The following is a 13,111-nucleotide window of genomic DNA, read 5'->3' as shown; positions in this document are numbered from 1 at the left end:
AGGTCACAAAAGTCAGACTAAGGAACTGTTCCAGAGTGAAAAACTAGAGATGCTACAACCTAAATCAACACATAATTTTGAACTGGATTTTTACATTAATAGGGCAATTTGTCAAACTTGAATGGGATCTGAGAAATAGGTGTAGCAATGTATCATCCTTAACTTCCTAATTTTTATGATTATTTTGCAGTTATACCAAAGAATTTTCTTTTTGGAAATATAAAAGTACTAGAGTGTAATGCAGCAGCATGACAGCAACTTACTTTTGAGGATGAAAATTTTTATTTGCACACTATTTATAACCCTTCTGTAAGTTTCAGATTATTTAAATTTTTTTCTCTAAAAACCAGAATGCAGAAAACAAGCCAACAGATTTTGTTCTTGAAGAGTTGATAAAGGAATTCAAAGTAACATATAATTCTAAAAATGTGAATTACAGTGATTTTTTTTCAAATTCTTGTGTCCACTGCTCACACACATGCTCTTCAAATTTGGCTCTGGTTTTGTCATTAAGTGCCCCCAGAAATTTTTCCCAAGCATGGCTTTCAGAATCTTACTTAAACACACACATGCACACACACACTTTATCAGGATAATGACATGTTCACAGGTGACATTCAGTAGAAAGAAGTTACAGGAGTTCTATTTCTGAAATCAAACAAATGAAAGTATTACTCTAAAAGAACTCCCTCTTGTGGCAAAAACTGAAAATACATTCCGCTGAATCCTAACAGAGGTACTAAGCGTATTATTCCTTATACAGTATTTTCATAATTTCATGTAAATCCCTCATGATATCCTCTAAATAGCACACAGTATTTGCAAATAACATACTTAGAGGTAGTTTCACAGTTTTATTAGGCCGGTATTGTCCAAATTCTATTTGAATAATACTCTATACAGCAAAAAAGGTGCAGGTTTGATAAAACAGCCGTTAACAAAAGTCATGGCCAGAGTTCAAAGGAATCAAAGTTACTCAGAGTATAAAGATTCAAATGATAGGCAGGCAAAGAGCAATAACCTCATTCAAAGGCACCTGCCTATTTAAGATTACAGGGTATAAGGAAGGCTTCCCACCTCTCAGAATTTGAAAATCCACCAGTGGAGATTAATTCCTTTGATTTGTTTCGATCCAGTCTTCACTTAGTTTATTAGTAAAAAGACACACTGGAAGGGACAAAACGTTTTTGCCTTTTTAAGATTGCAAATGATGAAAACAAAGAGAATCACTTAACTGAGCTATAAATGAAACTTAACTTCCTCACTCAATTTCTACTCCCATTCTTAACCTTCCATATTTTTTCCTGTTAAGTCACCAGGCACTGATAATTTCATGTTTTAGTGACCTTTCCCTGATTATAATTTAAGTGGTTTTTGAAAGTAAACTTAATTCCAGTTTCACACTTTTAAATTAAAAGTAGCTCAGTTGGATACTGTCTCTTAAACACAGTAATATAAATATTAGTATCTTGGCTAAAATGAATTATTGACAATTGTAATACATGTTGCACAGTACATATTAATATAGAAAAATACATGTTATCAGCAGCATAATGTTGACTGTGTTCTAATCCATTCCACCTGCTCAAATATTAGTGCAAATAATTATATATTTGTAATGCATCACTGCTGCCTAGGGCAAATCTATGCCTTCTGAATAAATGACTTTCCTCTGAGGTTATTTGCAATTTGGAGTATGATGTGATATTTTCCTATTTAAATTGACTTTGTAGGTGAGGCAGACTGCAACTTTCTAAACCACTTAGAAAATGAGCAAGTGTGTTTAATTACTTGTCTTCCTCCCTTACCACCCCCCCCAAGTAGATATTTAACCCCAACAACTGAAGTTCAATGGTACCTACCAAATAATATTGATAAAAGACAGGGCCTATAAAAATATGAATTTTGTCAAGCCTAGGGTTATCAATCTTGCTGTTCCAGGTCACCCATTAAAATTCTTATTCTCTAATGTTTCAGTTTTCTTTCCCAGATACACTTGAAGAGTTGTTTCCCCTCTAAGTTTGGAAAGAGGAATGATTGATCAGCAGTTGAAATAAAAGGTAACTGACATAACATGCAATTTTGATTACATGGAAATACCTACTGCTAATACACTAAATATATTTTGCCCTTCATTTTCACTCTAGCACTAGTCACTTAAAAATATCAATCCACTAAGCAGTTAACAGAATTGGCAAGCTAGTGACATTTAAAATCATCTGTTTTTAAACACACAAATACTTATTTCCTCATTTCCATATTATAAATATGGTACTAAACACCCAGACTCTGGCTATTATGAAAATTAGCAAGCGGAAGTAGTAATATGATTTTATAAAATAATACTGAGAACTTTGTAATGAAAAGAATTCTACTAGATACAAACAATACTCAACTGAAATTTCACAGCCATTCACCCAATTTAAAAAACCAAATTTAAAACCACTGAACACATTAAAAAAAAAAGATGAGTAAATTAGATATTGACCCTGTATACCCGTTGCATTATCTAAACACTACAATGAGAACCAAACACTGGATGAAAAGAAAGTTAGGTTAAGCAAAACAAATGAGCCCATCAAACTCAAGACCTACTTGCATGTTACATTAGCAGAACAATGTTTAGAGCATAGAAGACACAGGTTTCAAACTGCGCACGTTACTAGCTGTAGACCATGACAGGTCTATTTACCTTTTTGTGCCTTATGTTTTCCATGTGTCAAACGGAAATAATATTTTCCAAATCCTAGTGTTGGCTTAGAATCAAGTAAGATAATATACGCAAAGAACTTACTATAGTGTATGGGATTTAAGTCAATAAGTACAGCTACCATTATCTTTATTATGCAATAAAATGTTTAAATTGATGACTGTTTTTACTTCAGATAGAATTATTTAGTCTAACAATATGAACTGGTGTTTTCTCCCAAAGTTCATAATGCATTACAGAACAGATCTTGAGCAGAGAGATGTAGTACACAAACTGGAGGAAAGCACAAAATGTTTGGTGTGTCAAATTCCCTATCAGCAATCAGGAGAATTCAGTATGCTTCTGGAAAACATCTCCTACTTCTGAGAGAATCAGTGGGCAGTTTTTGGATAATATGCAGGAAATTTCTGCCTTAAAATAGTGGTAATCTCCCTGAGGTGAGCTTGTATAGTGACCCACAAATTACGCACTGAATGAACCTCAGCCACTAGCATATAAACATGGCCACCTCACGGGGTTTCGTGACATTTCAAGAACCAACACCTCTTCATCTGGATTCTTATACAAATTTAACCACATGGCAGTGAACCTCAGGGAAGCAGTAAACTTTCCATTTGGTACTAATCTACTGGCTGAGAACTCGGTTACTTCACTGTGAATCAGAAGGCCAGTCTTCGAAAGTGAAATATTTTGAAAAGGGAAAGAAAATTATGTAAACTAGAACATGAATCAATCCTCTTTAAATTAATTTTAACTTAACCAACTTTAAACTAACTTACTTTGGAAGCTCTTCTTAAAACAAGGAAGAGCCTAAAGACTTGCAACCATGGTATCTTCAAAATGAGACCAAGAATTATCTGATGGTCATCAGATGGTCATCTAAAGAACCAGCTGTTCTTGAACAACTTTTCATTAGGACTCTTTAACTACTCTGGTTGACTATCATTTTCAATATCATAATTCATGGAAGCCAGACTTCCTTCTTAAACCAGATTCCGTATTTCATATAACCTGAGTTTTAGAAAAACAATCTGCAGTATTTCCGAGCATATCTTCAACATACATTACCTAAATATTTAGAATACTGCAAAGATTCCCCTTATTTGAATGTTGGTTAAAACTACCATTCTCCACTATCTCTACCTAAAATTTTACTACGTGCATATAAAAGATATATTGACCATCTCTTTTGAGCCATAAATTTTGGAGAAAGTTTTGTGATGGCTATAAAAATGACAGCACTTTAAAAATGACAACACAAAAATGCATATTGTTCATCCACACTTTTTTTTTCTTACAGAAAGACCATCTGTTCAGGTTGAATTTCTAGTCTTGGTTATACAAGTACAGAGCAGCATTTTTCTACTAAAAAGGAAAGTGAGAAAATCTATGAAAAATAAGAAATATCTTAAAATTTTAAATAAAAAATCATTTATAAAATTCAGTATGGATGTCCTTAAAATGTAAAAATGTAGTGAAAGAAAAAAAAACAACTGCAGGGAATTTATTTATTGAGCATTAATGTTAACACTTCTAAGTTAAATATTCACTTACGAGTTTTGTCACTATCCTGGTCAAAGGACATAATGGAAAATATTGCACAGAACTCAAGCATGGAAACAATAATTAACAAAATATCTAGCAACAAGTATATGCTTTACATTTAAAAAATTAGTCCAAACAAAATAATTTGAAACATATCTCTGATTTGGAAGTCTTAAAATGTTCTCTTGTATTTTATTTGAGGTTTTTTTTTTTTGTCTTTGTTTCTGTTGTGTTTTTTTTACAAATTGTCTGTACAAAGAGTTCAAATGGCCTCTAAAACTACTGCCTTAAAACTGTTGGCTTTAAGTAACAGAGGTATAATTTGAATTCACATCAGAGCTGTCTAAAATGGCAACAGTACAGGCATATGATTTTCTCCAGTATCCAAAACGTGTTCTGGCTCTCCCTTGGCTGAGGAATACAAATCCAGACAGCTTCCTAATGCTGCCACAATGCCCTAACATGTTTTGACAAAAGTTGGCATACTTCATTTTCTATGCTGACTTTGATAACACTGGGCTACATAGAAAATGAAGAAAATGAAGTCGATGGTAACTTGAACAGCAGTTAGTTAGCTCTGGACATGGAAGGTTCGGTAAAAGATGACCATTCAGAATCAGGCTCTCAAAAGAAAAATTTTTCCAAAATTAGGCCAAAAAAGCCTCCATTAAAGAAAAAATGCCAAGAATGAATTAAGTATTAAAGTTTATCTGTTCCTAGGCCTAGGACTATGAACAACACAAAGGAAACTGAAAAACTACATACAATTTAAAATGCATTTTTGCAGACGTTTATAGGGTTGATAGAATGGCCTTTCTAAATTTTTAACTGATGTTTAAGATTTCATAAGCGATTTATTATGTCACCATAGGAAGCCAATTCAATTAACTATATCCAACTAGGAACAACTTCAGAAATGCCTTGAAAAAGGACAATGACAGAACCTGTAAATATGAAAAAGCTGTCTCCACATTTAGAGTATATAATCTTACCTACCAAATGCCAATTCTTAAAACAGAAGACTACTGTATGTTTAGACATCCCATCTTATTCAAGGTTAGCAGTAAAATTGAAATCTTAATAGAACTACATTGTTGTGAAATATTATGAATACTTCCCAAATGCACCGTTTATGCTATACCTCAGTTTTTTTACCTCCCTTATAATATTAAAATAATGAATAAATATGGACTTTTAGTTAAAGTCTTAAGTGGAAATGTAAAATAAGGTAATTTTATTAACTCCTTGCTAGAATTGGCTTAAAATCTATTTACCAAATAAGAAATAGTAAACTTTTAAGTTTTACTCAGAAAGGAGATGAATTCTGATCCACTCCTAATGTCTACATAAAACATTTCATCACTTTAGTTTATAACATTTTTCTGGAAATATATTATTGTTGCATATCAGAAAAAAATCCAACTACATAAATTATTATCTAAATGTTAACCTTTTGACAAAGGCAAAAAATTCTTCTGAAAAATCTAGAATAATCTGTTAAACAATTACCAGTGTTGGTCATTAAAAACTTATGAATAATTAATGCAGTTTTGCTGTATTTCACCTGTTACCAAAGCAAAAATGGGATGATAAAATTTCCCAATGGAACATGTCAAAGAACAAGAACTAGAACACTGGTAACATTTCACTTGCCTTCTGACACCTTTCCAGGACAAAAACAGTGACATGAACTTTTGCAGATTTTGAAATTTATAAATTCAAAAATGGTATTAAAAATTCAACTTAGGAGAAAAAAAGCAAAATATATCTAGTGGTATCCAAATTTCAAATAAAACCTCAACAGTAAGTATGGCTGATGTTTACTTCCAAACAGTCATTTTTCCATAAAATGTTGGCTGTGTCATAAGCAATCGCCTGTGCTTTCTGTCAACCGAGGTCTGCCGAAGTACAACACATTCCCTTGGTCAACTCAACTTCAGCTGAAGTGTCGAGCTAGGCGGGCAGATCTATAGTCAGCGCGAAGTTGTACAAAGGAGTGAAGTATGTTCTTGTCCAGGTTAGCAAGCTGTTCTCCTGAGCAGACTTGCTTTAAATTATCTGGGGCAACTACCAGAAGATTGCAAAGTGCATGCAGAGTATCAAAAAGATGTAATACCATTGGAATCTGAATTGAGAAAAGGAAAAAATTAACAATGAAACAATATCATTTGCCATGTGATAATTCATTTGTAAATTCTTCTCATTTACATACTGTCAACCAGAACTTACTGCAGAAGGGAAAGTTAGCTATATTAGTATTTTTTAAGCTCCTAAAGCGTTAAAATTCAGATTTCAGTAGTTACTTAAAATATATTCTCTTGAATAGTTTCACTGTTAATTTTCTTCAATAGTAACAGATACTTATATTTTGGTGGACTAGAAGCAGTTATTATTAATATATTATTTTTCTTAAAAAATTCAAATTTCAGGGAAAAATTATTTCAGACACACACAAAGAACATTTTCCTGTGTGTGACATATACAGCAGTAGCCACAGTGTCCACAGGTCATTATGTAATATGACCTTGCCTAAAATCAAGCACAAAGCAAAAGTGTGCTAAATATTGAAAATAAATGGAACATTTATTCAAGTTCGGTGTGTTAGATTCATATTATAATATCAACAAAAGTTATAAACTTTTCACTAATCACTATAAATCAGTAGAGATCATTAACAGTCTGACTTATGTTTCTGAGCCTATTTGTAAGTTTGATTTTTGGGTACACATACCTTGAAGTCTTTGGCACACTTTCTATATTCAGCTACATCACAAATTGCTAACATGCCACCCATACAACTGTAGGAATATTGTTGAAGATGTTCATAAATAAGTCGATGAAAACGTACTCCAAGTTCCATCAAAACTGTGTCCACATTCTTTCCATCCATGGAATTTTTTATCTTTTCTACTTGTTTTCTTACATAAGCACAGACTTTTACACAGGCCTGTAAAAGTTTTTCTAAACTTATTATACAGAAATGTACATCAGCTTAGCTAAGGAGAAAATATTTTTGTTTCTTAATCTCTAAGCACAAAAAAAGAAAACTTTAAAGATATACCAATGAAAATGCTAACAAAGTATGATACTCTATTAACAAATAGTATTGTTTCACTCACATTAGTATACTGAATCAAAACATTGTTTTCATCCTCTGGCTTAAAATCTGTTTTCTTTTGTTCTGCAGCCAAGATATGCTTCATCTGTCCAATCATACAATTTAATGTCCTAGAGAATTGAGAACACAACACATTTGAACCACTTATTTGATATTTACTTTTATTTATGTCATTTATACTACATTAGAATTATTTAATTCCAAATCACCATAAAATATTTTGCTATAAACTTTAGATTTTAGAAAAAAGTAATTCAAGGTGCTTACATAAAAAAAAATCTTGGTTTTACTACTCTCTTTCTCAAAACAAAAGGCAAAGATTCATTGCTCAATACTTTAAGGAAATCTTAAAGATCTTGGAAATCTGTCACTAATTTATTTCCTTAACAACTAAGGATCCTCAAAGGTAAAACTACAAAGAGGTGGGAAGATTAAGAGCTACAGAACTGACAAGATTTGGAGGAGCAGGCGGAAGGAACATGAATCACGTCTAAGGATACAATAAGTGGTACTTAAAGATCCACTTGAGAAATGGGGCATGGATTTGAAGTAGCACTAATAGTGTGTTCAAGGACTGGAAGAAATGTATTGTTAAAATGTCCACAGTACACAAAGTAATCTACAGATTCAACATATTCCAGTGCAAATTCCAGCAACATGTTTCTCAGATACGAAAAGACAATCTTAAAGTTCACACAAAACCACAAAAGATCCTGCATAGCCAAGCAATCTTGGGCAAGTGTAACAAAAGTGGAAACATAACATTCCTGATTTCAAAATATATTATAAAGCTATAATACCTAAAACAGCACGGTACTAGCATAAAAGAGGTATACAGACCATTGGAACAAAATAAAAAGCACAGAAATAAATGCATGCATTTACAGCTGACTGATCGTCCAAGGGTGTCAGGAACACACAATGGAGGAGCAGTGCTGTGGCATAGAAGGTTAAGTTTCTGCCTGCAGTACTGGCATGTCATATGGCCACCGGTTCAAGTCCCAGCTGCTCCACTTCTGATCCAGCTCCCTGTTAATGTGCCTGGGAAAGCAGCAGAAGATGGCCCAAGTTCTTGGGATCCTGCACCCACATAAGAGACCTGGAGCAGGTTCCTGGCTATCTTCAGCCTGGCCCAACCCTGGCTGTTGTGGCCATTTCGGGAGTGAACCAACGGATGGAAGATCTCTCTTGCTCTCTCTCTCCTTTTCACTCTGTATCTCTGCCTTTCAAAAAAAAATAAATCTTTAAAAAAATAAAAAAATACAAAATGGGGAAAGGATAGCCTTTTCAATTACAGTCTTAAGAAAATCAGATATCCACACTGCAAATAATGAAATCAGATCCCTTACCTTGCATGTATATAAAAAACTCAAAATGGATTACAGCCTCAACAAAAGACTTTAAACCATAAAGCTACTAGAAGGAAACACAGGGGCAAAGTTTCTTGACACTGATGTTGGCAATGTTTTTTGGATATGATCCCAAAACCAAAGGCAACAAGAGCAAAAACAGGTTAACTGAGACTGCATTAAACTAAAGAGTTTCTGCATGACAAAGAAAAAAACCAAAACAGAGTGAACAACATACAAAATGAAAGAAAATATTTACAAACTAGACATCACATAAAGAATTATTATCCGAAATATATAATGCAATAGCAAAAGAATAACCCTGCTTATAAAAAGTGCAAAGCCTCTGAACAGACATTTCTCCAAAGACATACAAACGGCCAACAGGTATATGAAAAGGTGCTCAGTATCACTAGTCATCAGGGAAATACAAATCAAAAACACAAAGAGGTTATCACCTCATACCTATAAGGACAGCTATTATCAAAAAAAAAGAAAAGAAAAAAGAAAAAAGTGCTGGTGAGGGTGTGGAGCAAAGGGAGTACTAGCACACTGTTGGTGAGAATTTTTCATCACTGATGAGACTCTTAACTAGTTAAAGCCATTATGGAAAACAGTATGGGGGTTCTAAAAATTGAAAGTAGAACTACTATACAATCCAGCAATACTTCTGTGTATATATCCAAAGAAAATGAAATAAACATCTCAAAGAGGTATATGCACTTTCATGTTCACTACATCATTATAAACAGTCAAGATTCAGAAACAAGGGCTGGTGCTGTGGCATAGGAGTTTAAGCCTCCGTCTGTGGCACAGGCATCCCATGTGGGCTCTGTTTCATGTCCCAGCTGCTCCTTTTCCTATCCAGCTCCCTGCTAATGGCCATGGAAAACAGTGGTTGATGACCCAAATGCTTGGGCCCCTGCACCCACGTGGGAGACTATGAGGAAGTTCCTGGCTTCTGGCTTTGGATTGGTGCAGCTCTGGCCACTGAGGCCAATTGGTGAGTGAACCAGAGGATGGAAGACCTTATTCTCTCTCTACCTCTCTCCCTCTTAACTTTGTCTCTTAAATAAATCTTTCAAAAAAAAAAAAAAAAGAAAGAAAAGAGGCCGGTGCCATGGCTCACTAGGCTAATCCTCTGCCTGTGGCACTGGTACCCTGGGTTCTAGTCCCGGTTGCTCCTCTTCCAGTCCAGCTCCCTGCTGTGGCCCGGGAAGACAGTGGAGGATGGCCCAAGTGCCTGGGCCCCTGCAACCACAGGGGAGACCAGGAAGAAGCACCTGGCTCCTGGCTTCGGATCAGCGCAGCACCGGCTGTAGCGGCTATTTGGGGGGTGAACCAACGGAAGGAAGACCTTTCTCTCTCTCTCTCTCTAACTCTGCTTGTCAAAAAAAAAAAAAAAAAAAAAAAAAGGAAAGCTTTCCACTATGTTAACATGGATAAAACTGGAGGAACACTATGCTAAGTGGAATAAACCAGACACAGACAAATATTACATGATCTCACTTATATGTGGAATCTAAAAGAGAAGAACTCAGAGGTACAGAGCAGAATGGTGGGGGCCAAGGGCTGGGGAAAAGAAAACAGATGTTGATCAAAGATAATTTCAGCTATACAGGAATAGTAAGTTTCAGAGATCTAAAGTATGGTGACTATAGTTAATAATACTGTACTGTACACTTGAAATTTGCTTAGAACTTTTTGTATTCTCATCTTAAGAAAAAAAGATGGTAAATATGTGAGGTGATGAAAATATAAATCAGCTTTATTGTGGCAATCATTTCAAAATCTATACTTATATCAAAACATGTTGTATACCTTAAAGATCTATAATTTTTATGGTCTATTATAACTCAATAAAGTTGAATTTAAAAAGAGTGTGACCAGTTTTTAGGACTGTTTTTAGCCTATTCTTCAGTAAACTAGCTTGACTAATTAATTTTATAACATCTTATTTTTCCCAGTTTTACTCTTCTATTTTATTTCTTGTCCACTTATTATCATATACTAGTAGTTCTATGGCTTTAGTGCAAAAACCAGTTGGGGGGGTGAGTTGCCACTACTCTAAAGACTACACCATAAACAGGTAATTAACAGCAATTAACATTACAAAAGTTTTCTTGCAACCAGAAGTTATTTTTAGAGTGTTAATACATTCATTTAGAATATTTCAAACATAATTTTGCAAATTCTCAATGAAAATATAATCCTTCATGTAATACATATATAAAAAAAAAGTTTACATTTTGTAACTGTGGTGTAGAAAAGGGAGGCTTACAACCAAAAACGCTTTTAACTGAATCTGGTTTAAAAGTTAATCTGGGGGGCCGGCGCCACAGCTCACTAGGTTAATCCTCTGCCTTGTGGCGCAGGCACACGGGGTTCCAGTCCCGGTCGGGGCACCAGATTCTGTCCCGGGTGCCCCTCTTCCAGGCCAGCTCTCTGCTGTGGCCAAGGAGTGCAGTGGAGGATGGCCCAAGTGCTTAGGCCCTGCACCCCATGGGAGACCAGGAGAAGCACCTGACTCCTGGCTTTGGATCAGCGCGGTGCGCCAGCCGCAGCGCGCCAGCCACGGCGGCCATTGGAGGGTGAACCAAAATAACGGCAAAACGAAGACCTTTCTCTCTGTCTCTCTCTCACTGTCCACTCTGCCTGTAAAAAAAAAAAAAAGTTAATCTGGGGGCCGGCGCTGTGGCATAGCAGGTTAAGCCACCGCCTGCAGTGCCAGCATCCCATACGGGTGCCAGTTCAAGTCCGACTGCTCCACTTCCAATCCAGCTTTCTGCTATGACCTAGGAAAGCAGTGGTTGATGGCCCAAGTGCTTGGGCCCCTGCACCCGGGTGGGAAACCCAGAAGAAGCTCCTGGCTCCTGGCTTCGGATCAGCACAGCTCCGGCCATTGCAGCCAAGTAGATTGTGAACCAGCAGATAGAAAACCTCTCTCTCTCTCTCTCTGCCTCTCCTCTCTGTGTAACTCTTTCAAATAAATAAATAAATCTTTGAAAAAAAATAAAAAAGTTAATCTGAGGGGCTGGCCCTGTGGTGTAGCAGGTAAAGCTGTCACTGGCACTGCTGGCATCCCATATGGGCACCAGTTCAAGTCCCCACTGCTCCACTTCCAATCCAGCTCTGTGCTAATGCACCTGGAAAAGCAGCAGAGGATAGTCCAAGGCCTTGGGCCCCTGCATCCACGTGGGAGACCTGGAAGAAGCTCCTGGCTCCTGGCTTCGGATCTGCCCAGCTCTGGCTGCTATGGCCATCTAGGGAATAAACTAGTGGATGGAAGACCTCTCTCTGCCTCTCTGTAACTCTGCCTTTCAAATAAATAAATCTTTATAAAAAAAGAAGAAATCAATCTGAGGGGCAGGGCTTGTAGCACAACAGGTTAAGCTGCTGCCGGCAAAACAGAATCCCATATGGACACTGGTTCCAAGTCTGTCTGCTCCACTTCTGATCCAGCTCCCTCCTAATCAGCCTGGGAAAGCAGCGGAAGACTGTCCCTGTCCTTGGGCCTCTACACCGATGTGGGAGACACATATGAAGCTCCTGGCTTCGGGCTTCAGCATAGCCCAGTCCCAGCTGTTGCAGCTATCTGCGGAGCAAACCAGGGGATGGAAGATCTCTGTGTATCTCCTCTCTCTCGCTCTCACTCTGTAACTATGCCTTTCAAATAAATAATATAAACCTGAAAAAAAAAAAGTTAACCTGAGCATAATGACTTCCAGAAATAAAAAGCTTGGCAACTCAAAAATATTGTAGTAAGGATAAAAGCAATATGCAAAGATAAAACCAAATGTCATATAGCAAAATGGTGAAAAAAAGATAGTTTTTTTTTCTAAAACTGTTTCCATGTTATTAAGATAGTATTTTTACAATTAAAAAACAATTGCAAGAGAAAAAAACCAGCAACTTGCCTATCAATACCAGTATCCAATTTCATCTCCATTTGTTCAATTATTTCTTTTTTCTTCTGAAGGCATTCAGATAACTTAGGAGAAGAGCTATTATATATTGAAAGGGGAGAAAATCACATCAATGGCCTTATAACATCTAAAAGTTTCTCATACACAAGTGTACCACATACATTTTAAATATATACACACACTCATTAATTTAGCTTATCCACTAGTCCAAGAACCTCATGTGTAGTAGTTATAATAATGAATATTCATTACGCCAAACTCATCCTAATAATCACATGAAGAACAATTAATCCTTTATAAAAGAAGAAAGAGAAAGATTATTCAGATGTCTGAGGATACATCTAAAGATATAAACGGTTAAATTTTAAAATTTTGGGAATTACTTGGTTTTCCTCTACAAATAAATACTTGGTATACCAGAAAAGTCAAGGGTATCACTATACTCTTAATAGATTAGGTAAAT

General features: G+C 35.9%; 1 protein-coding gene across 2 annotated transcripts in view; it reads right to left on the bottom strand.

Annotated features, from left to right (window-relative positions):
* Positions 1 to 263: 263 nt before the first annotated feature.
* EXOC5 (exocyst complex component 5) overlaps positions 264 to 13,111 on the bottom strand; it is a 56,833-nt gene continuing 43,985 nt past the window's right edge. For both annotated transcript variants that reach the window (XM_051822216.3, XM_051822217.3), the window contains 4 exons: positions 12,640 to 12,726; positions 7,375 to 7,483; positions 6,987 to 7,202; positions 264 to 6,380 (listed from right to left, as the gene is read on the bottom strand). In XM_051822216.3, coding sequence (XP_051678176.1) covers positions 6,192 to 6,380; positions 6,987 to 7,202; positions 7,375 to 7,483; positions 12,640 to 12,726 — 601 coding nt within the window. In that variant the 3' untranslated portion in view covers positions 264 to 6,191. The remainder of the gene's footprint in view (positions 6,381 to 6,986; positions 7,203 to 7,374; positions 7,484 to 12,639; positions 12,727 to 13,111) is intronic.

Source organism: Oryctolagus cuniculus, chromosome 12 (genome assembly GCF_051225735.1).
Source record: "Oryctolagus cuniculus isolate XC-2025 breed Fujian yellow rabbit chromosome 12, ASM5122573v1, whole genome shotgun sequence".
Taxonomy (NCBI): domain Eukaryota; kingdom Metazoa; phylum Chordata; class Mammalia; order Lagomorpha; family Leporidae; genus Oryctolagus; species Oryctolagus cuniculus.
Note: the sequence above shows the minus strand (reverse complement) of the source record. Positions and strands in the feature narration are given on the sequence as shown.